The sequence below is a fragment of the Haliotis rubra genome, unplaced genomic scaffold (assembly GCF_003918875.1).
Source record: "Haliotis rubra isolate DU_JTF1 unplaced genomic scaffold, ASM391887v1 Scf115, whole genome shotgun sequence".
NCBI classification, from domain to species: domain Eukaryota; kingdom Metazoa; phylum Mollusca; class Gastropoda; order Lepetellida; family Haliotidae; genus Haliotis; species Haliotis rubra.
In genome coordinates this window covers 1,508,308-1,533,592 of record NW_025765059.1, presented here as the reverse complement: position 1 = coordinate 1,533,592, position 25,285 = coordinate 1,508,308, and the positions used below count along the sequence as shown (strand labels likewise).

Genomic DNA, 25,285 nt, shown 5'->3' with positions numbered 1-25,285 from the left:
GTAAGTGAGTGAGTTGGGTTTATTGCCACTTCAAACACAAATCGCGTGTGTAATGGTGTGACCGAAGCACAGAGCGATGCAGGTTCCAGACCTTTACCACTTTGGTGAAACCAACAAACACGGCTATGATGCTGGCAGACCTAGAACCACAGTCAGGTCAATTTGGGATTACAACCCACAATCAAAGGTTTCTGCATGCCCAAATGATGCTACTGTGCACAGCTAATTGCAGAGTTACATGACTGAGGAACTCTTGCCTCACAGAAACATAAGTGAGTGAGGAGTTCTATGCCAAATTCACCAATATTCTAGCAAGGACATTAAAATATATTACGAATAGATTTTCCAATAAATACCAATGGTTGGAGTCAAAAACAAGCTTGAGAGTTTAGCAAATGCTTTGAACATTCCTGTTCTCCACTTCCCTCATGCAGTGAGTGAGTTTAGTTTTACGCCATACTCAGCAATATTCCAGCTATATAGCGGCGGTCTGTAAATAATCGAGTCTGGACCAGACAATCCAGTGATCAACAGCATGAGCATCGATCTGCACAATTGGGAACTGATGACATGTGTCACCCGATCCCGTTAGTCGCCTCTTACAAGCATGGGTTACTGAAGGCTCATTCTAACCCGGTCCTTCACAGGTTTCCTTATACAATGAAAAAAACAGATATCAAATTAATTTCGAGGGAAATTTAAAGAACTATTTTCTTTTCAGCATCTGTGACTGTTTACTAAGGGAATACTAAATCAAGAAGTATCTTAATTCTTTACAGTATTGATTATCTTGGATGTGAAGAGTCAGGGCAAGTGTCAAATGGAATGGAAGCATACATAAAATGTCTTTGAAAGGTTTACACAAAAAGCATGGCCAATCACAACCACTGATCACCGGTAAAGAATCCCATTGTGTGAAAGGCACACAACAGATCGATATTGACATGCTATCAACACAGCCATGTCCTAGGCCATGTGATAATGACAAAGTGGTACACAGTGATTAAGCCATTAGGGCAAGAAGTTAGGGTGGTGAGACTACCAGGCAATATACAGTCAACACTTGACAGATATTGACAAGGGTCGTCCATGTCAAGCGTATCTGACACTGACAGCAATGAATCACGGTGTCCACCGTCAGCTGAAATACAACAACAAAACAGAAATTGCCTGTCAGTGACAGTTGCAGATTTATCATCCCCCTCCACGATTTTTTTGTGCTTTTCATTAAAGGGTGATAAAAGCGAGCACAAAGCTAAATAGAGGGAAATGGGGAATTCCGTGAGTGCTGACAAGAGAAAATGATATAATAGACCCCGGGTTGTAGATATGCGTGCAATCAACGAGACATTCACGCACAGCAGTAACTTAACGCTGCTTTTAAATTTCACTTCCGGTGTTGAATTTTATCTTTGATGCTTTTTGTATCTTTTTGAAAATTTGAAGATTTCTGGTTATTTCAACACATAAACATGGGCCCTTATAATGTATTCCACGTGCTGACAGAGTTTTTGTGCTGGGGTAGATACCATCTGTCATGCCAGGGAGGGAGGAGGGACCGAGAGAAGGGGCACAGTGACCCTGGTGCTTCCTGACTTACCCATATACCGATGCTTTCCACCCGAACTCCGACCTGTGGCCTTCCTTGCACACCCTTCCCATACCCCTTGGTATGCAACAAAGCCCTAATCCTGGTTCTTCCAAAACATGGAAAAACTCACCCCACCCACACCCTTGTGCTCCCACCACTGCCACAGTACATCCTACCCTACCCACACCCTTGTGTTCCCCACCCCTACCACAGTACATCCCACCCTACCCACACCCTTGTGCTCCCCACCCCTACCACAGTACATCCTACCCTACTCACACCCTTGTGTTCCCAACCCCTACCACAGTACATCCCCCCTACCCACACCCTTTGTGTTCCCACCCCTACCACAGTACATCCCACTCCACCCACACCCCACACCCTTGTGCATCCCACCCTACCACACCCTTGTGCTCCCACCATCCCATAGTACATCCCACCCTACCCACACCCTTGTGCTCCCCACCCCTACCCCACAGTGTTCCCACATCCCACCCTACCCACACCCTTTGTGTTCCCCACCCCTACCACCCCACCCTACCCACACCCTTGTGTTCCCACAGTACATCCCACCCTACCACACACCCTTTGTGTTCCCCACCCCTACCACAGTACATCCACACCCTAGTACATCCCACATCCTGTGCTCCCACCCTCTACCCACACCCTTGTGTTCCCCACCCCTACCACAGTACATCCCACCCTACCCACACCCTTGTGCTCCCACCCCCACCCCACACCTACCACAGTACATCCTACTCCACACCCTACTCACACCCTTGTGTTCCCCACCCCTACCACAGCACATCCCACCCTACCCACACCCTTGTGCTCCCACCCCTACCACAGTACATCCCACCCTACCACACACCCTTGTGTCCCCCCACCCCTACCACAGTACATCCCACCCTACCCACACCCTTGTGTTCCCCACCCCTACCACAGTACACATCCCACCCTACCCACACCCTTTTGCTCCCCACCCCTACCACATAGCATTCACACTACCTACACCCTTGTGTTCTCCACCCCTACCATAGTACATCCCACCCCACCCACACCCTTGTGTTCCCACCCCTGCTCACAGTACATCCCACCCTACCCACACCCCTTGTGCTCCCACCCCTACCACAGTACATCCCACCCTGACCCACACCCTTGTGTTCCCACCCCTACCATAGTACATCCATACCCTACCCTACCCACACCCCTTGTGTTCCCACCCCTACCACAGTACATCCCACCCCTACCCACACCCTTGTGCTCCCCACACCTACCATAGTACATCCCACCCTACCCACCCCTTGTGTTCCCCACCCCTACCACAGTACATCCCATCCTACCCACCCACCCTTGTGTTCCCACCCCTACCTGTACCACAGTACATCCCACCCTACCCACACCCTTTTGCTCCACTCCCTACCAGAGCATATCAAACACTTAAGCTCTCCACCTCTGCCATAGTACATCCCACCACAGTGCACCCCACCACAGTACATCCCATCCCACCCCACCACAGTGCATCCCACCCCACCCATAACTCTCCACTGATTATTTTCCTTAAATACAACTTAACTCCAAGAGCAATAGGTCCCGCTGGTTCAATGTAAGCTCCATACAACAGGCTCCATCAGACAGTACTCTGTGGGAGATATACCATACAACAGGCTCCATCAGACAGTACTCTGTGGGAGATATACCATGCAACAGGCTCCATCAGACAGTACTCTGTGGGAGATATACCATGCAACAGGCTCCATCAGACAGTACTCTGTGGGAGATATACCATACAACAGGCTCCATCAGACAGTACTCTGTGGGAGATATACCATATAACAACACTGCAGTAGCTATACCTGTTTAACTGAATTGATGTCCTCTAAAATTGTACTACTCACAAGAAGTTAAAGAACACCAAATTCCTTCACATTACGTGAATCTGTCAAGGCAGAGTTACAGCATTCTCTTCCCACAGAGGTTACTCCTGTCATATCTTCCTACGTAATCTCTGTTCTAATACGCCCCTTTCATGGTGTGAGCGTTCAAGACTCGTGATTGGAGGCAATCAGATTTAGTTGTGCAATCAGCGACGTTGTTTCAAAAGTGATCATTCTAAAGGCCTCGTAATTTCCGTGATGCTTCGAGAAAACTAAACTTCTCCCCGCGATGCGCAAACGCTTTTCTAGACAGAACTCAGTCATGTTATGGCGGATCAGTGGCGTCTCCACCGCCATCGTTGACAACGGACAAGCTAGCCATTAAACGTCTTGTGTGTAACATCAACACAAGTCCCCGGCAGATGGGGGATATTTGTGGCCCCACATTTGCTTGTGTTAGTCAAGTTGAATCTAAGTCGATGTAACACGTGTTTTGATTGGATAGAAAGAAGGGAGATAATTGGTGTTGCGATCTTTTGCCGCTAGGGGATTGTACGAGAACCGGGAAATATGGCCGTATTAGAACAGAGGTTCGTAGGAAGATATGACAAGTAACCTCTGTGGGAAGAGAATGGAGTTACAGAGACACAGTCAAATTTATCCTAAGTTTATTGACAACAGCTGACAAAATACAATGCAACATGCCAAACACCCATTAAGTTCTAATGAACTCAGCCAGAGCAACCAAACCAATTATAGACAACCAAACCTCAAGACACACTAATGAGCCACCTTTGGTCCAGGGTGCAATAGTTGCCCAATCAAACCCTACCATACACAAGTAAAGGGGTTAGCCTTGTGGGTGAAGCATTGCTCATCATGCCTATAGTCGTGGTTTGATTCTGATCAAGACCATTATTATCCCCTTCCCACTTACAGAAACAAAGTTAGACACAAAAGAGAAAAAATCAACCCAACTGTAAATGTTTTTGTAAAAATATATTTAACAAGTAAACTTTACATGAAATTTTAGGGTATATTTGAAATACCTATCCTCACTATATCTCAGTGTCATCAAGGGCAAAGTCATTTTTCATCTCCAGTTTCCCACTCATTTGTAATTACAGTTACCCTGATAAAGCAGTGAGAATGCACAAACGTCTGGACAAAAACTGAATGTTTTTTTATTTGTACTCATGTTTATTTCATTCTGCAAACAGTGTTTGAGCAAAGTGATACGATGCAATGCAGTTGGAAGTCTTGTTAACAATAATGCCTCACTTTTTCATTTGTCTCCAGATTGCAAATTAAGAAGGAAAAAGTTAAGAAGGATTGCAGTGACAAACATCAATGGCAAGCAGAACAGGCACGAGTGAAGGAAATCCCAGTCGAAATCCTCAACAGAGCATTCCAACAGTTGCACATTTCAACAAAGATATATCAATTAGCCAGTCAGAGTACAACATCATCAATCGGCGATCTACACATGGCTGGCCGAATCTTTGAAGCAATCTTGAATTTCTAACAGCAAATGTTGAGAAATGAATACTCCGCTAACGAATTGAAAGCAAGTAGTGAGAGCAGCATTGTGATCCAGCTCATCCTGCAAAATGTACGCCACTGAAATCTACGCCACCGAAACGAACATCGCAATCTACGTTAACGAAAACTACGCTGGCGAAATGTACAAGAAATGGATGCCACGAAATGTACATCCTCTGCCACTTTACCAGCAGCATCTGGCTATGGAAGAAACCAGATCAACTTGTTTATCTCCCACAACAAATGTATCTCCCACACCACACTACATCTCCACTTTGTTTTCTGTCTTGTCTTCTAAACATCAACACATGTGTCAAGCTGCGAATACTAGTCTGTTGCAACATCAACATTAAAAGAGGACCTAAACTTTCTTTTGTTATGCCAATGGTTGTTAATCCCTACATATGTTGATTAAGAGCCATCAGTAATGGTCTCCTGTTTCACAGGTCTTACCATCTGCTAGTTTTCATTCCAAATCCAGGTCAAATCTGATGAGTAGTAGTTTTTGGTTCATCAACTTATTTCATCATCAGATTTCCACTTTTTTGCCATAATTATACACAGAATGAAAAAGTAAGGAATCACTAGTAATTTGGAGGACCAGTTTCTTGTAGGAAAGACTGACCACCCAGTTCATTGATGAACCTTCTTCACGATACACATTCTGCTGAATGTACCAACTTCTAAATTACCATATTTCCTCTAATAAGCACCCTTTTTCAACGGACCCCCAGACCCGGCGCTTATTAGAGGCCTGGCGCTTATTAAAATACCCTGTAGTACATGAAGTTATGATTTAAGGGACCATTCCTTAATATATTTATTTTTAGACCAAGGGAGAATACATTTGCGAAGAAATGCAAAGGTCTATACCCGGAGCTTATTAGAGACCCAGTGCTTATTGGAGGCCCGGTGCTTATTTCTTAAAGCACTGCTTTATCCCCGGCGGTTATTAGAGGCCCGGCGCTTAATTGAGACCCGGTGCCTAATAGAGGAAATACAGTAACTTCCTTAACAATGCATCTACATCGTAATACACCTTCTCCACATGGAATCTACTTCAGAATACACTTTCTTCACAATGCACCTACTGTATATGAGCGTAGATAAGCTCATAGATAAGCCAAGGTGCTAACTTGAGCCTGAAAATCATAATAAACATGGTATGTCCGGTACAAAATCTGGATCACCTTCATACATCTTCTCATCGGAATCAGTCATCAGAAAGTGTATCATCGATCCATATTGAATTGCACAAGTTATCCTGTGGTTACACTCTATCGTAATATAACATCTTTGCATATCTGGTCTAAAGGTGATAATCTAGTTTATTAACTTTACTCAAAATGTCATTAATGTTAATATTAATTGTTGAGAAACTGTGCATTCCTCAAAAACTAAAAACTTCTGTTGTTTACCTTGTTCACAGCAACAGAATACTATTGCCTCCACTCATGCCTTGAAAACGAAATGTAGACAGGAAATGGATACATATATATTATTTGCTTCATTATAAGCCACATTTGTTGAAGCTGAAAAGCATCCAACAATACACAAAATTGCTGCCGCATAACCTTAGTTATGATTATCATTATTTTACATTTAAGGAGCAAAACCTGCACTTAAAAAAACACAATGCTAGAATACATTTCTTTTGGAAAAATAAAAAATTCAGATATCACTTTCTTTATTACTGCATAAAAATTCATTTCTGCTAAATTTTGGGATATGTTTTAACTAAATCACCAGTAGCTAGGGGAAACACGTAAAAACAAACTGTAAGGGTAAATCATATTGTCAAGTGATGTTTAATTGCAAATTTGACATCTTCACTGACAAAGTCAATTTCGCACAAATGATATGATGTCGTTTTTAAACAACGGAGAAAGGTTTGATGAAAGTGTGACCTACAGATAAGCTTTTTTGGTCTTCATCTGCAGTCATATATGGTACTTCACAATGTGCCATCTCTTCAGTCACCCACTTCACAATGTGCCATCTCTTCAGTCACCTACTTCACAATGTGCCACCACTTCAATGACCTACTTCACAATGTGCCACCTCTTCAATGACCTACTTCACAATATGCCATCTCTTCAGTGACCTACTTCACAATGTGCCATCTCTTCAGTGACCTACTTCACAATGTGCCACCTCTTCAATGACCTACTTCACAATATGCCATCTCTTCAGTGACCTACTTCACAATGTGCCATCTCTTCAGTGACCTACTTCACAATGTGCCACCTCTTCAATGACCTACTTCACAGTGTGCCACCTCTTCAATGACCTACTTCACAATGTGCCACCACCTCTTCAATCAATGACCCTACTTCACAATATGCCATCTCTTCAGTGACCTACTTCACAATGTGCCATCTCTTCAGTGACTTCACAATGTGCCATCTCTTCAGTGACATACTTCACAATATGCCACCTCTTCAATGACCTATTTCACAATATGCCATCTCTTCAATGACCTACTTCACAATGTGCCATCTCTACATTTGAACAATTCAACACCTACTTCATGACACATTTACTTCTCAAGTCACCTACTATTGATCAATGACGTAGTATTCAGCTCTCCTGAATGGTCAAATTAGGCTTGTTACAATAATTGTTTACACATCGTATCAGCCTTTTGTTTAATGAAAGCCAGTAAAGCAATAGTAGTTATCATGCTAGGTTGTAAATCTTTATAAATATCATTTTGTCCAACATCAACTATATACCAAAACCTGAATCAGTGCATGGCTAGACTATCATATCTTGACATCCCTTGTAAGGGTACAATGAACACAACCAGCATGGAGATTCCCCACAAGTTGGCTTATACATCTAGCATGAGCCTACGGAGATTCTGGTCTGGCATAGGTCCCTAACAATTGGAAGAGAGAATGCTAACAATTTCAATCACTGCATTTTCTGATCCAGCGTCAAACAAGGAACAAAAAAACTGAGATATGGGGTACTGAGGATCTCTTCTCTCCAGGAATGTCACAGGGAACATTTAGACTTGCCATACAGGAATATGATATCGATGGACAAGCAAACACTGATGTCATCCAGTCAGTGCAACACAAGTGGGATGACAGGGCCCTGATCACCAGGTCCTCCACAGCATCAACACTTACAGTACAGCTACTTCACTCACCCACATATGTGACTGACTCTAGTTTTACGTCACTTTTATTCCAGCGATATCATGGAAATGGTATTCACACACTGTGCCCATGTGGGGAATCGAACCCGGGTCTTCAACATGACGAGCCAACGCTTTAACCACAAGGCTACCCCACAGCCCACCAGGTATGTGAAATAATGCTGGTAAGAACCCGTCAGTATCTTTCACCTCCAGCCTATGCTGCCCACTGACACTCCCTCCATCTAAAACCTCCCAAGTGTTCAACATGAACAACATAAAGAAATACACCTATAAAGAAATAACCAAAATGAATCAAAGTGGTATCATCACCACATGATTATTTTTGAGCATGAGTACATCCAATAAACTTTATGTGTACACAGAATTCAGAAAACATCCAGTATATTTTGATATCCCACATTGGTGGATGTAAAGAGACAAGAAGTGTATAAACTAAGTAAGTGTAGGTATCATTTGAGGCTGAAATGTACACTACCAGATGGCTTTCTTCTACTTGGGGCTGTCAGTCAAGGCTGAAAGTGACAAGCCCACCGACACTGGAGGGAAGGCCTACCTCCCTAATCTACAGATAGGGCCCATGCTTTGTTGTTACATCTTTTTATTATTAGGATTGTATTTCTGATTCAACATCTGTTGGGCCGACTTTCCCACCAGTATGTCACCATGGAGGAAGCACGGTTCAACATGGCCAGGTATGAGGTGGTACTGCAAACACACACAAATAAATCCTTGGTTGAATCTGACCAGGAATATTTACCATTTGGGCATTTATTACATTTAGTACCAAAATGTAACCAAAAATGAAACAAATCTTCAGATTAAGAACTACTGTGGTTACTGAAACAATCCTCAGTTCTTGTAATGACAGCCTGCATGATGGACCTACTACACTGTATTGTACATCTCTCCAAGAAGAACACTTGGCTTTTCAAAATGTACTGATGTTCTTGAATTACTGTATGTTCTAATTTCAATGGAAAAAGCTACAAGATTAGATGACATCTTGTTCTACCAGCTGGGACACTGACTTCTCTAAGTAGAACACACTTGTATCACATGGCACTGTGTGTGTGAGCTGTGATGGCAATAATGACATCAGAGATGGGTCCGGGGCCAAAAGCGTCCTGACAAGGAGAGTCAGATTAAAAAGAAAACATCCATCCTGAGAATACAACAGTCTCACATGACTGAGGATCTCTTTCATGAAATAAGAACAATATAATCTTGATTAGGTTCTCTCTCAGGTTGAAAACTCAGGTGGATGTGAAGGCAACTGTCTTACCTTGGGGAGGTTTTGTGTGCTGAAAACTTTGTTTTTGACGCGAGAATAACAATAGGATATTTGAATGAGAGATCAAGGAAGAACTAGATTAGGAACTTGACACAAAAACTCCAATCAAATCTGGATTGTGAACTCTACAAGAAAACAACAATCTGATTTGTTTGGGGGGTTTCACAAATGACAAACACATGATCTTGATTTTGAGGTTAACCAGAGGACAACAATCACTCGTATCTTGATCTGTGCTTAAAGACAATCTGATCTTGATAGGCAACTCCATGAGAAGACAATCTGATCTTGATAGGGAGCTCCATTAGAAGACAATCTGATCTTGATAGGGAGCTCCATTAGAAGACAATCTGATCTTGATTGGGAACTCCATGAGAAGACAATCTGATCTTGATAGGGAGCTCCATGAGAAGACAATCTGATCTTGATAGGGAGCTCCATTAGAAGACAATCTGATCTTGATTGGAAACTCTATTAGAAGACAAGAAGCCGATCTGGGTCGAGAGATCCATGAGAAGGCCACAATCTGATCTGGGTCGAGAGCTCCATGAGAAGACCACAATCTGATCTGGGTCGGAGCTCCATGAGAAGACCACAATCTGATATGGGTCGAGAGATCCATGAGAAGACCACAATCTGATCTGGGTCGAGAGATCCATGAGAAGACCACAATCTGATCTGGGTCGAGAGATCCATGAGAAGACCACAATCTGATCTGGGTCGGGAGCTCCATTAGAAGACAGTCTGATTGGGTGCTTCATGAGACCACAATCTGATATGGGTCGAGAGATCCATGAGAAGACCACAATCTGATCTGGGTCGGCAGTTCCATGAGAAGACTACAATTTGATCTGGATTTGGAACTCCATTAGAAGACAGTCTGATTGGGTGCTCCATGAGACCACAATCTGATCTGGTATCGGGAGCTCCATATGAATAATAATCTGATCTGATCTAATCTTGTCAAATCATTTTTTCGTACCAAAACATATATGTTTAGACAGTGATGTGACGAACTCACTGTTGGAGGCCATTGATGTACTCACCTGTCCAGAGATGCTGACAGGAGGCGTTGGTACTTGCTGCAGAAGGTGAGTGCCGTGACTGTCTTGTGGTGGTTGGTCAGTGTGGCCAGAAGCCTCCCTCCAGCCAGAGCGTCCCACACCTTGATGACATTACCACCTACAACACAATCAAACAGAAGTCACACCTGTGTCTGTAGGATGTTTGGTTTACCTTCTATTTCAGCAAATTCTGAAAACTGTAAGGAATCAAACCCAGACTTCACTTTTTCTCTAAACACATCTTTCCATTACAGATTTCCATTCACATAACTCTCACACTGAGTTGTTCTTTACCCAGGGGAATCTGTTTCAGAAGGTCATTGACATTGGTTACTCTCTGATGTGACAGTTTCATATTTGCTGACATATATCACGACACACTGTTCAAGTTAACAGACTCCTGTTTCCTTGCTAATCAAAGGGGACAACACCTTGTTTTCCTTGTTTAAAATGCATACTTGCTATACTCACCACAGCAATGCAAAATTGGGCATAACTATACATAAATAAATGTTGCCCATACACAATTACAAGAGAAAATCAGGATTCATGCATTTCAACTCCATTTTTGTAGATGTGAAAATAAAAAAAACACTTGTCAAGTTACTTCTAAGGCTTTCATTTTTATGACTAAATGTGATGAAAACCATATTGAGAACATTGTACAAAATCAGCCATCTTTGACTACATGCCTTCTTTTGTGGAATCACAGATTCCTATCTTACATACTCAACAAAATTTCTGAGAGATAAAAAAGCTGACTTTCAGCCACAAGCCTGGTGCAGCATTACCCTGACAAACTCTGGTCTATTGAAATCTTAACCTACACGATTGATATTTTTACACCAATTTCAAGTTCGGGATGCGTATCCAAGGTATGCAAACTATCGTATTTGTGATGTGTGGTGGTGTATTTTTGGCACACTGTCAAACAAAAGGAAGCTCATTTGTACATTCAAAGAATTACTCCTGGCAAAAAGTGTGAAATGAAAACATTAAATCTGCGACATAGTCTGCAAAACAGCTGATATCCACATCAAGCAAGTTGTAGATTACACTCGCCATGAGTATGATAGATTGTGGAGATTTCAATCAATATTAGGTAACATTCACTCCCATACTTCCGAGACAAGACAACATTCAAGTCTTCACCTACTTGGAAAGAAAATGCAACATGTGTGCAAAATGTGAAATAAATCCACGCTTATTTCACAGTACAAAGTTGTTCATTACTTGTTAATTTCAGTCAAGAGGAAGTACTTGTCTCGTAGTGCGGTCTTAACAGCAACTTGTGAAAATGTATTATGTCTAATTATTGAAGTAAAAAGCATCATTATGATACTGAATATTTTGGTACTATTTCAATTTGGAGAAATGACATATGGACCCAATAATAATGTATTTTGGATTCTGGATCCATGCCAAATGTTGCTTTCGCAAATCCTCCACAGTAGCTTGATGACGACTTGATGATATCTGTAAATATGTTACTTATAACAGTACCAGGAAAACAAAATTGGCACCATCGCATACTTAAGCTGACGAATCTATAGCAATAAGTCATAATGTGGAATTTTCAATATGGCTGCCATATGCCTCATTTCATGTCTATCATTCCTTGTCTAATTGAGAGTACAGCTCTGGTCAGGGACACTGAAGGATAACATGAGAACACCTCACTCACCAAAACCATGGAAGTTGGGAATGTTTGATGCAAAATGTATGCTTATTTGTGTTTTTGTGTGTTCAAACAGCATCAAAATCATGTCATTGACAGATTAACTGTAGCAATGTGAAGGATTCAGGTGTTCTTAACCCCTTGTCAGTAGTATATATATATAATCACTAGGGGTGGGTATTGCAGAGAATTTTCAGATTGCGATATATTGCGATGCGAAAGCAGATATTGCAGTATGTATTGCAATATATTGCAAGAAGCATTTTTAAACATAAAACTACTTGTGATCCAGTTTATGCTTGATTCATAAAGCAAAACCATAACCAAAATAACTATGCTTGATTAAGCTTTAACAACAACCTTTAATCATGACAAAATAAAATGTAAATAATATTTGGCACAAATGAAACAAGGAAATATCTGAAGATTTCCAAGTGTTAAGAAGTTTTATGAATGTAAGTGGAAGTACTGTTTTTTGATCAGCGTATCGCAATACATATCGTTTTCATGTCTGAACTGGTAAATACCAGTAAACCGGTTATATTGCGCAGCCCTAATAATCACAGTAAGAAATTATAACATTGTCCTTCAAAAACAGTTCTTGTTCAAGCAGAAGTCACATTTATTTTAAGCTTCATATAAAAAATACGCAAACTTTAGAAGAAATTGAATGCATCTCAAATAGACAGACAGACAATTTTCGGCAGACTTTCAATTATGCTATTATCCAAGAACATTCAAACCAATGTAAGATCTGAATGAAATCTATGCATCTAACAAGAGTAATAACCACTGGACCGATCACCCCTAAACTCAGTTGTTGCTGAATTGACTTTATCCACTGTAGAGTGAGTGAGTGAGCTTTGGGTGAGTGGGCTTTATGTGCGTGAGTGGGCTTTATGTGCGTGAGTGGGCTTTATGTGAGTGAGTGGGTTTTGGAGGAGTGAGTGTGAGTGAGTGAGTGGGAGTGAGTGAGTGGGGAGCAGGAGTGAGGAGGAGGAGTGAGTGAGTGAGTGAGTGAGCGAGTGAGTGAGTGAGTGAGTGAGTGAGGAGTGAGTGATGTCATATCACAGTGAATCAGCATGCAAGCAAGTTCTTCACAATAAGACGACATCCACTAGTTGTACAGTACATGCACTGATGACAAAACCACATGCCCTGGGGAAACTTGATCTACTAAAACATAACAAATTCATATAATGGTAAGAATTTCAATTTTTGGCTGCCTCCTTTTTACAACATTACAACCATTGCAAGAATGTGTAACAGAAGCTATTCTAATGCAAAGACAAACAGCATACGAAAACATGTTGATTGAGAAATCAAATTCATTAAATACATAAAGTGGATGTTACGATGTGAACACAGACAGCTGAACCAGTTGGGGACGGAAACATTTGGGGTGGGTGGTAACAATAGGGAAGGGGGAGAGGAGGAGGAGGATAGGGGGGGCCAAGGGGGGTGAAGTACACCATGGCCGAGTCAACACTGCTACTGAAAATGAGAACGAAGTTCTAGAATGAGGTGAAGTAGGGATATGAGAAAGTAATTTTTGGCAGATTAATGGAACCTCATGTTGGAATGTAGGTTTAACTGAAGAGATGCCAGTGCCTATCCACCACCATTCTTTAATGACAGAGAGATGTTATTGTACAGTATCCATTTCCATCTGATGCCACTGTTTCCGCCTGATTGAAATGAAAGATGGAAGTGCTAAATTCAGATGGGTAAATGCTTTCCAACCTCACCCAGCCATTTTTGCCCTCGAAAACATGATTTATAAAGTTATTTGGTATTATTGTCTAGCCCTCTATCATCGCAAACAGGCCCCATCTGGGGCTAAAGGGTTGCCATTTATTTCCCAGCATATTGCCAAACAGGGGTGATTAAATGGACGGATTCCAACTCTGACAAATAGTACAGAGGTCTGAAATTCAAAGCAGATGCTGACTACATCATGGATCATGAAATAAATTCTCATCACAGCAAAAGAAGAACACAAATTTTGAAGTTTGTTGCGACTTCCTCGAGTGACGACAGCTGAGCCTGGGGGAGTGATTGATCATCGAAATCTATCTGGTCATTCCGAGATCATCAACATTTATTTCCTTCACATTGCGATTTCTCCAGAATCTGACAGCCTGATTTCCCCATTATGTTCTTTTTAATGTTCGCAAAAATGCAGCTGCCTGTATCTAAATATTTAATCTAAATACCATATTGTATGGTGGTTTGGATTTCACGGAGTCTACACCATCTCCCTTCTATTGACATCCCCGGCTTGCTCTCTCTCACAGGGCCTTTCTTTCCAAGCTCACCTTCAAACAGCTGTGAAAAGTTTCCCTTTGATCAGGAGGCTCATTTTGAGGAATCCCTCAATCTCCCACTAATGAGGCATCGCGTCGTCAGGCTAGTCACTGCACAACTCACAAAAACACAGCCCCACGCTTGGTGTGGCGCTGCTAGTTACCTGTGCTCAGGTAATATACGGAAGTCTATAGCCCATTGTCAACTGATCCAATTACAAGGAAATGATGTTGCTGCAGATGCTGATATGTTTATGTACACATGCATCATTGGTTTGGGCACAAGTCCTACGCAGGTCTGCTTGTTGTGGGAGGGCACCCTGAAGCAACTCCTGCTCTTGGGAGCATTAGTGATGACTGCAAATATGTCTGACAGATGTAGATGATATTGTTAGATTGGTGTGTTAACACACACACAATGCAGCCTTCCAAAGAGTGAAGTTGCTGAAAATAGCTGGGGAGTGCTGAGTTTGTATAAAGCTTTTTAGCAGTCATAAGACCCAATATACCATTCTCTTTTGCATGATTGCAAGTTCTGGTTAACGCTGCACTCAGCAGTCTTTTGCCTGCAGTACGGTGTCATTTACATTATGGAGTCCAGACCAGCCATTCCAGTGACTGAAATCAGTGCCATCTATCTGTGGTACTGGGATATCATGACATGGAAGAATGAAGTCGACAATCCTGACCCCCCCACAACCCCCACTCTCCCTCCCCATTGTACAACATGTACTCGTGTATACTTCGGCGACTCAGCCAAATATTGTCACAAATAAACAAATACATGAACAATAACAGTCATGACATGTTGAAATAGAAAACACGGAGAAATCCATAAAGTTTTTCATCAGTTAATTAATGGAAACCAGATTGGCAAAACCTATATGTGCAAGAAGTGAAATTTCTATGACAAGTACAGACATAACTAGCATCACAGAAGGATCATTCACATCTTTACTTCATCCTTGCTTTTTACCTGGATACTAAGTAACTATGGCTACAATAAAACAGGCAGATTGAAACACTCCTGGAGTTGGGTACATCCACATCTTGCTGTACTCAAAAACAGTCTCCCAGCCATACGCAACTGGAACTGGAGGATAATAGGAGATGTTTGCTTCACAAAACAGAAGTATCATGACTGACACATGTGGGACACCATGTCTAGCAACTGTAACTATGTCTAGCCATTGTGTGACATGTGTAACAACTGTAACTGTCTAGCAACTGTGTCTAGCAACTGAAACTGTCTAGCAACTGAAACTGTCTGCCAACAGTAACTGTGTCAAGCAACTGTGTCTCAATGTCCAGCAAGCAACTGTCTTGCAAATGTCTAGCAACTGTAAATGTGTCAAGCAACTGTGTCTAGCAACTGTAAATGTGTCTAGCAACTGTAAATGTGTCTAGCAACTGTGCATCTTGCAACCGTGTGATACATCAATGTCTAGCAACTGTGTGTCTTGCAACTGTGTGATATCTCGATGTCTAGCAACTGTGTGTCTTGCAACCGTGTGATACGTCAAACCGTGCGTGATACTGTGTGTGTCTTGCAAACATGTGATATGTCAATGTCCAGCAACTGTGCGTCTTGCAACCATGTCATATGTCACTGTCCAGCAACTGTTTGTCTTGCAACCGTAGTGTCTTGCAACCGTCTTATGTCAATGTCCAGCAACCAGGTGACGTCAATGTCCAGCAACTGTGTGTCTTGCAACCGTGTGATATCATGTCAATAAGCAGCAACTGTGATATGATATCAATGAGCAGCAACTGTGATATCATGTCAGTTTGTGGCAGCTGTAAGAAAACATGTCAGAGTCTAAACCCAAGGATGTTAACACAGTTAAACATGCATCTGACACTTGAAATAACAAACATCATAAAATTACAATTATAAACTTCACCATTTTCAACTAATCTCTTTTTCCTTCTGTTGTTTTTAACCCCAAATAACTGCTACAGGAGACATGGCATCAAGCAATCCAACACATCCGGTTGTAAAAAAAAAAGCTTTTTGCTTTTTGAACGACCAAGGACATGTAAACCTAACCACGAACAGCAAAATATATGAATGAACAATACCTCTCCGCCTAATACAATTATCTCTCCAAAACTGTTTTCCCTCATTTTTTAAGCTACTGAGTAGGAATGCCATGTGATACAAATTTGTACATCCAATACCAAATTTCATTCACAAACAAATTTCATTTGTACAAAAAATGCCTCACTTCCAGCCCCAAGTCCAGATAAAATCAACAAATAAACCCAAAACGCATCGGTTTAATTGTCAACACAAATATTTGCCGTTATCGGCTTCCCTGATTTGTGGATAAGGGCAATATTAAAGTGGGGAAAAAACTGGCGCTATTAAGGAATGCCGGTGACCCGCTACATTAGCATAGCCCAGTGCACAGCGAAAACAATACTACTGTAGCCAGGGATGTGATTGCAACTGTTGAGTATTATGATTTGGCTACTTTTTCCTCCACACAAACATTCCTGGGTCTACCTGAGTCGCAGGAGACAGCTGGGTAACCAATTCAACACATTTATCACGTTTTTTACCTGTCAACTTGCAATAAGTGTAATTGAAACAAGCATAACAACCCTCTGTCTACATCGGTTTTTTCATTGCCAACTTTCAAACTCAAATTAAAGGCCAATAGGGCTCTGAGGAAACAAAGTCTAGACATATATTCGGTGGAACTGTCATGAGCCCATTTGATTTAAGTCACTTTCTACACCAATTAGTGCTTCATTGTTTACAAATCAAATGTGTCAGGCTATAAACATGAAAACAATGGGTTTCTGAGACATGATCCTAATCACAAGAACAATATTTACTTAGAAACTGTCTTCATGCACAAACTACGTCTCAGTCCTGAAATCTAAATCATGTAAAATAATGTTGGAAAAAAGTATAAAATGTGTTGTTCCTCATCCATATTTTAATGTAAGTAATTTACAAAAATACATTTTTTCATGTCCTGATCTAAACCCAAATAACTATCTCACTACACACATGTATTAGACTTAAAATGAACTGAAATTATTTCAAAGGACAAAAAGGTTGGTTTCAAAGATAATGCAATAAACCTTAAATAGTATTAACTGATTTATTGTAAGATAACTCTTTAAACCATACAATAAAGAGAACAATCACACACACACCACAAAGAGGTAATTTCAAATCTGCTTTTTTCAGAGATAATAGGTTACATTTCAAAGGAATACCAGTGAAGCATTGGAAATAAATATCTGTCTGTCTCCTATGTCTCTTTATCAACTATATCTTAGCTCTGTCTGTAATCAAAGAAATTGAGCTGTGCTCACTTCCTGATATAAGTATAGGCACAAGACAATAAAGCTCATTACATGATACAAGGCAGCCACATGCTGCCTTCAGTCTTCACTAGTCTTGTGAGAGGATCTCACACTGTCTGGAAGTGTCTTCATTCCATTACATCACGGGGATTTCACTCCTTGTACAGAGCAACTGTGCCTCTCTCATCATATCATAGCAACTGTGCCATTCTCATCATATTATAGCAACTGTGCCAATGATTTTCTCACAGTGGCATATTATAGCAACTGTGCTATTCTCATCATATTGTAGCAACTGTGCCATTCTCACAGTGGCATATTATAGCAACTGTGCTATTCTCATCATATCATAGCAACTGTGCCATTCTCATCATATCATAGCAACTGTGCCATTCTCATCATATCATAGCAACTGTGCCATTCTCATCATATTATAGCAACTGTGCCATTCTCATCATATCATAGCAACTGTGCCATTCTCATCATATTATAGCAACTGTGCCATTCTCATCATATTATAGCAACTGTGCCATTCTCATCATATTTAGCAACTGTGCCATTCTCATCATATTATAGCAACTGTGCCATTCTCATCAACCGTGCCATATCATAGCAACTGTGCCATTCTCATCATATTATAGCAACTGTGCCATTCTCATCATATAGCAACTGTGCAATGATGCCATTCTCACAGTGGCATATTATAGCAACTGTGCCATTCTCATCATATTATAGCAACTGTGCCATTCTCACAGTGGCATATTATAGCAACTGTGCCATTCTCATCATATTATAGCAACTGTGCCATTCTCACAGTATTATTATAGCAACTGTGCCATTCTCATCATATTATAGCAACTGTGCCATTCTCATCATATTATAGCAACTTGTGCCATTCTCATCATATTATAGCAACTGTGCCATTCTCATCATATTATAGCAACTGTGCCATTCTCATCATATATAGCAATTCTGTGCAATTCTCATTCTCATATTATAGCAACTGTGCCATTCTCATCATAGTAGGCATATTATAGCAACTGTGCCATTCTCATCATATTATAGCAACTGCCATTCTCATCATATTATAGCAACATGCCATTCTCATCATATTATAGCAACTGTGCCATTCTCGTCATATTATAGCAACTGTGCCATTCTCATCATATTATAGCAACTGTGCCATTCTCATCATATTATAGCAACTGTGCCATTCTCATCATATTATAGCAACTGTGCCATTCTCATCATATCATAGCAACTGTGCCATTCTCATCATATTATAGCAACTGTGCCATTCTCATCATATCATAGCAACTGTGCCATTCTCATCATATTATAGCAACCGCGTTAGCATTCTCATCATATCATAGCAACTGTGCCATTCTCATCATATTATGGCAACTGTGCCATTCTCATCATATCATAGCAACTGTGCCATTCTCATCATATTATAGCAACTGTGCCATTCTCATCATATCATAGCAACTGTGCCATTCTCATCATATCATAGCAACTGTGCCATTCTCATCATATTATAGCAACTGTGCCATTCTCATCATATTATAGCAACTGTGCCATTCTCATCATATCATAGCAACTGTGCCATTCTCATCATATTATAGCAACTGTGCCATTCTCATCATATCATAGCAACTGTGCCATTCTCATCATATTATAGCAACTGTGCCATTCTCATCATATCATAGCAACTGTGCCATTCTCATCATATTATAGCAACTGTGCCATTCTCATCATATTATAGCAGCTGTGCCATTCTCATCATGGCATATAGCAACTGTGCCATTCTCATCATATTATAGCAACTGTGCCATTCTCATCATATTATAGCAACTGTGCCATTCTCATCATATCATAGCAACTGTGCCATTCTCATCATATCATAGCAACTGTGCCATTCTCTCATCATATTATAGCAACTGTGCCATTCTCATCATATTATAGCAACTGTGCCATTCTCAGTGGCATATTATAGCAACTGTGCCATTCTCATCATATTATAGCAACTGTGCCATTCTCATCATATTATAGCAACTGTGCCATTCTCATCATATTATAGCAACTGTGCCATTCTCATCATATTATAGCAACTGTGCCATTCTCATCATATTATAGCAACTGTGCCATTCTCATCATATTATAGCAACTGTGCCATTCTCATCATATTATAGCAACTGTGCCATTCTCATCATATTATAGCAACTGTGCCATTCTCATCATATTATAGCAACTGTGCCATTCTCATCATATTATAGCAACTGTGCCATTCTCATCATATTATAGCAACAGCAGCTGTGCCATTCTCATCATATTATAGCAACTGTGCCATTCTCATCATATTATAGCAACTGTGCCATTCTCATCATATTATAGCAACTGTGCCATTCTCATCATATTATAGCAACTGTGCCATTCTCATCATATTATAGCAACTGTGCCATTCTCATCATATTATAGCAACTGTGCCATTCTCATCATATTATAGCAACTGTGCCATTCTCATCATATTATAGCAACTGTGCCATTCTCATCATATTATAGCAACTGTGCCATTCTCACAGTGGCATATTATAGCAACTGTGCCATTCTCATCATATTATAGCAACTGTGCCATTCTCATCATATTATAGCAACTGTGCCATTCTCATCATATTATAGCAACTGTGCCATTCTCATCATATTATAGCAACTGTGCCATTCTCATCATATTATAGCAACTGTGCCATTTCTCATCATATTATAGCAACTGTGCCATTCTCATCATATTATAGCAACTGTGCCATTCTCATCATATTATAGCAACTGTGCCATTCTCATCATATTATAGCAACTGTGCCATTCTCATCATATTATAGCAACTGTGCCATTCTCATCATATTATAGCAACTGTGCCATTCTCATCATATTATAGCAACTGTGCCATTCTCATCATATTATAGCAACTGTGCCATTCTCATCATATTATAGCAACTGTGCCATTCTCATCATATTATAGCAACTGTGCCATTCTCATCATATTATAGCAACTGTGCCATTCTCATCATATCATCTCATTCTCATCATATTATAGCAACTGTGCCATTCTCATCATATTATAGCAACTGTGCCATTCTCATCATATTATAGCAACTGTGCCATTCTCATCATATTATAGCAACTGTGCCATTCTCACAGTGGCATATTATAGCAACTGTGCCATTCTCACAGTGGCATATTATAGCAACTGTGCCATTCTCATCATATTATAGCAACTGTGCCATTCTCATCATATTATAGCAACTGTGTCATTCTCACAGTGGCATATTATAGCAACTGTGCCATTCTCATCATATTATAGCAACTGTGCCATTCTCACAGTGGCATATTATAGTAACTGTGTAACACAGATAATATTGTAGCAACTGTGTAACACAGATCATATTGTAGCAACTGTGTAACACAGATCATATTGTAGCAACTGTGTAACACAGATCATATCACAGCAACTGTGTAACACAGATCATATTGTAGCAACTGTGTAACACAGATCATATTGTAGCAACTGTGTAACACAGATCATATTGTAGCAACTGAGTAACACAGATCATATTGTAGCAACTGAGTAACACAGATCATATCACAGCAACTGTGTAACACAGATCATATCACAGCAACTGTGTAACACAGATCATATCACAGCAACTGTGTAACACAGATCATATTGTAGCAACTGTGTAACACAGATCATATTGTAGCAACTGTGTAACACAGATCATATTGTAGCAACTGTGTAACGCAGATCATATTGTAGCAACTGTGTAACACAGATCATATTGTAGCAACTGTGTAACACAGATCATATCACAGCAACTGTGTAACACAGATCATATTGTAGCAACTGTGTAACACAGATCATATTGTAGCAACTGTGTAACACAGATCATATTGTAGCAACTGTGTAACACAGATCATATTGTAGCAACTGTGTAACACAGATCATATTGTAGCAACTGTGTAACACAGATCATATTGTAGCAACTGTGTAACACAGATCATATTGTAGCAACTGTGTAACACAGATCATATTGTAGCAACTGTGTAACACAGATCATATCACAGCAACTGTGTAACACAGATCATATTGTAGCAACTGTGTAACAGATCATATTGTAGCAACTGTGTAACACAGATCATATTGTAGCAACTGTGTAACACAGATCATATTGTAGCAACTGTGTAACACAGATCATATCACAGCAACTGTGTAACACAGATCATATTGTAGCAACTGTGTAACAGATCATATTATAGCAACTGTGTAACACAGATCATATCACAGCAACTGTGTAACACAGATCATATTGTAGCAACTGTGTAACACAGATCATATCACAGCAACTGTGTAACACAGATCATATCACAGTAGCACACAGATCATGTGTAACACAGATCATATCACAGCAACTGTGTAACACAGATCATATTATAGCAACTGTGTAACACAGATCATACTGTAGCAACTGTGTAACACAGATCATATTGTAGCAACTGTGTAACACAGATCATATCACAGCAACTGTGTAACACAGATCATATCACAGCAACTGTGTAACACAGATCATATTGTAGTAACTGTGTAACACAGATCATATCACAGCAACTGTGTAACACAGATCATACTGTAGCAACTGTGTAACACAGATCATATTGTAGCAACTGTGTAACAGATCATATTGTGGCAATTGTGTAACAGATCATATTGTAGCAACTGTGTAACACAGATCATATTGTAGCAACTGTGTAACAGATTATATTGTAGCAACTGTGTAACACAGATCATATTACGGTAACTGTGTAACACAGATCATACTATAGCAACTGTGTCATACGGATCATATTGTAGCAACTTCTGGTCAGCTGTAGCACTCCCGCTCACTATATGATATGGCACTGGGTTGATTTCACGTCTTGAAAGTGGCTCAAAGTCATGTCACATTGTTCAAAAATTTGTACAAGCTGATATCATATGCTTTTAACAATGATTCTATAGGAAAGAAACAAATACACCTTTCAATTAATAAACACTTTGATTCAAACTTTTAGCTGATACACATGATACCATGCAAGCTGCCTCACACCGAGAAATACCTTTACCTATCCAGTACTTTCAGTATCAAAAAGCTAATTATATATTTTAACATTGAAACTTAAAATGAATCAGATATAATTGACCCATACTACACAACAATTCCCTAAATATTAGCAAATGTGAATATATGATATAAAAGGTAAAACTGTAACTGAAGACTTTATTTGTTTGTATGTATATTTGCTGTCTGATGCCACACGCAAGGATATCCCACCAATATGGTGCAGACTGTACATAAGCAAATCTAGACCAGACAATCCAGTGAACGATATTGAGTATCTACCACACAATTGGTGCAACGTGCAATCCACCAAGTCATGAATCAAGTCAGTTGCCTCTCTGGAAAAGAACAGGGGGTGGGGAACTTTATCCAGAATCCATATTGATCTAGGGACTAAAAATTGCCACAATATTGCAGGATAAACATGCATATATCCAATAGACTTTGTTATTATTTCAACATATCAGGACTGAGTATAATATGTCAGAAAAATCATAAACATCCCCATCCTGAGGTACTAAATCAATATATATATATGAGAAGTAAAAGTGATATCTGTGATGACAGGCATGAGTGACAATAATTGACGTCTTTAGCGGTCAATTAGCACATCCATACACAATACAACTACTGGTCAATAAAATCAGAAGCATTACAAGCAAGTGAACTACATATGACAGCACAATTAGCATAAATAACCATCATGGTGTAATCCATGCGTATCACAAGGGTATTGGCTGATGAAAGTTAAAGGTACAAAACTGAGGTGTAATCATCTTTGTACAGGTACAGTTCAGCTGTTGATCTGCCATAAACAAATGCATTAGGCTGCCATTTCTTTTCTAATTGCTGGCAGGAAAATATAACTCTGCGTAACAAACTAATCAATTCTCTGGGATCAAACTTTTTAAGTGTTTGTCTCCAGGGAGCTGTCAGGACAACAGCCACAATATTCAGCTGATTATTTTTAACCGACAAACTTGATTCGATGAACAAGATACAATGTGCAAGGGAATGACAGAGTGACTTGGGTTTATGGATATTTGAAACAGTATTCCAGTTACATCACAGTGGGAGGAAAGCACAGTGAGTGAGTGAGTGAGGTTAGTTTCACACCGCTTTTAGCAGTATTCCAGCAATATCACAGCTGGGGGACACCAGAAATGGGCTTCAAACATTGTGCCCATGTGGGGAATCAAACCCAGGTCTTCAGCGTGACGGGTGAACACTTTAACCACTAGGCTACCCCACTGCCCCAAGAAGGAGATGAAGTGGTAGTGATGGCAATGTAACATAATGGTCTGTAAGTGACACAAAGTGTTGTCACATCTCAAGTCACCAAGGCACCACAACCTGAACATTAAGCACAAGTGACGCCACAAAAGTGAGATGCTATGCATTTGATATTAAACTCATAAGGAAAAGATGAAAGGAAATGCCAGATTTTATCAGTGATGTCAAAGAGTCAAAACCTGATGTGATGTCATAATGGGATGTATGACAGACCAGAAATGACATCACAAACACCAGAAATAGAGAAGATGATGGTTTGAGGGTTTTAGTAAATATGACAGTTCTTCTGGTTGAGTATGTTTTTACTCCTTCAGGGGTGTTCTTTCAGAATAAAATCTAAGGAACACTACTGTCAACTAACCTTGGAGAACACCAAGTAATTTCTCGAAATGATGTGTTAGAGTTTTTTGAGAAATAATGGAACAATAGACATCAATGTTCATAATTCTCACACTATTACATCAAAATTATTCCCACCACCCGACCCCGTTCGTCAACTCTTACGACAAGCATGGGTTGCTCAAGGCCAATTCTTACCCAGATCTTCACAGGTCGCTACTCAAAAGAACTGATTCTTTCATACTATCATGGTTACTGGTAATATGTTACTGCCCAAGGCATGACTGATTGACTATAGTACCATGGAAGAATAGGGTGGTCCCTAAAGTTGTTTTGAGCAGTATATGTCAAGGTCAAAGTGATAGGGAACCAGGTAGGCAATAACTGGCGATGTATTTTCACTTAAGCTCTACATGATCCACTTCAGTCAACCCCTATTTATCCAACTATATATTTCATTGGTATTATTACCTAATTCACATCTTTTTATTACATGGAACACTGACAGATCCTATATTAGTGTTTTCATTGTGGATCACAGAAATCTAAGCAATGTTTTTTGTAAAAATAAAATTAAACTGACAGTATTTTCACATGGCCTATCCGTCAGCGAGAAACTACCAACTCGGGAAACCATTCTGTTGTTCTTCAATTATTGTTG

The 25,285-nt window shown here is 40.2% G+C and overlaps 1 protein-coding gene across 1 annotated transcript in view; it reads right to left on the bottom strand.

Annotated features, from left to right (window-relative positions):
* The window catches only part of LOC124254528 (U3 small nucleolar RNA-associated protein 15 homolog), a 125,642-nt gene that overhangs the window by 28,345 nt on the left and 72,012 nt on the right, over positions 1-25,285 (bottom strand). The window contains 1 exon segment of the mRNA XM_046688346.1: positions 10,517-10,652. Within this exon segment, the coding sequence (XP_046544302.1) occupies positions 10,517-10,652 (136 nt within the window).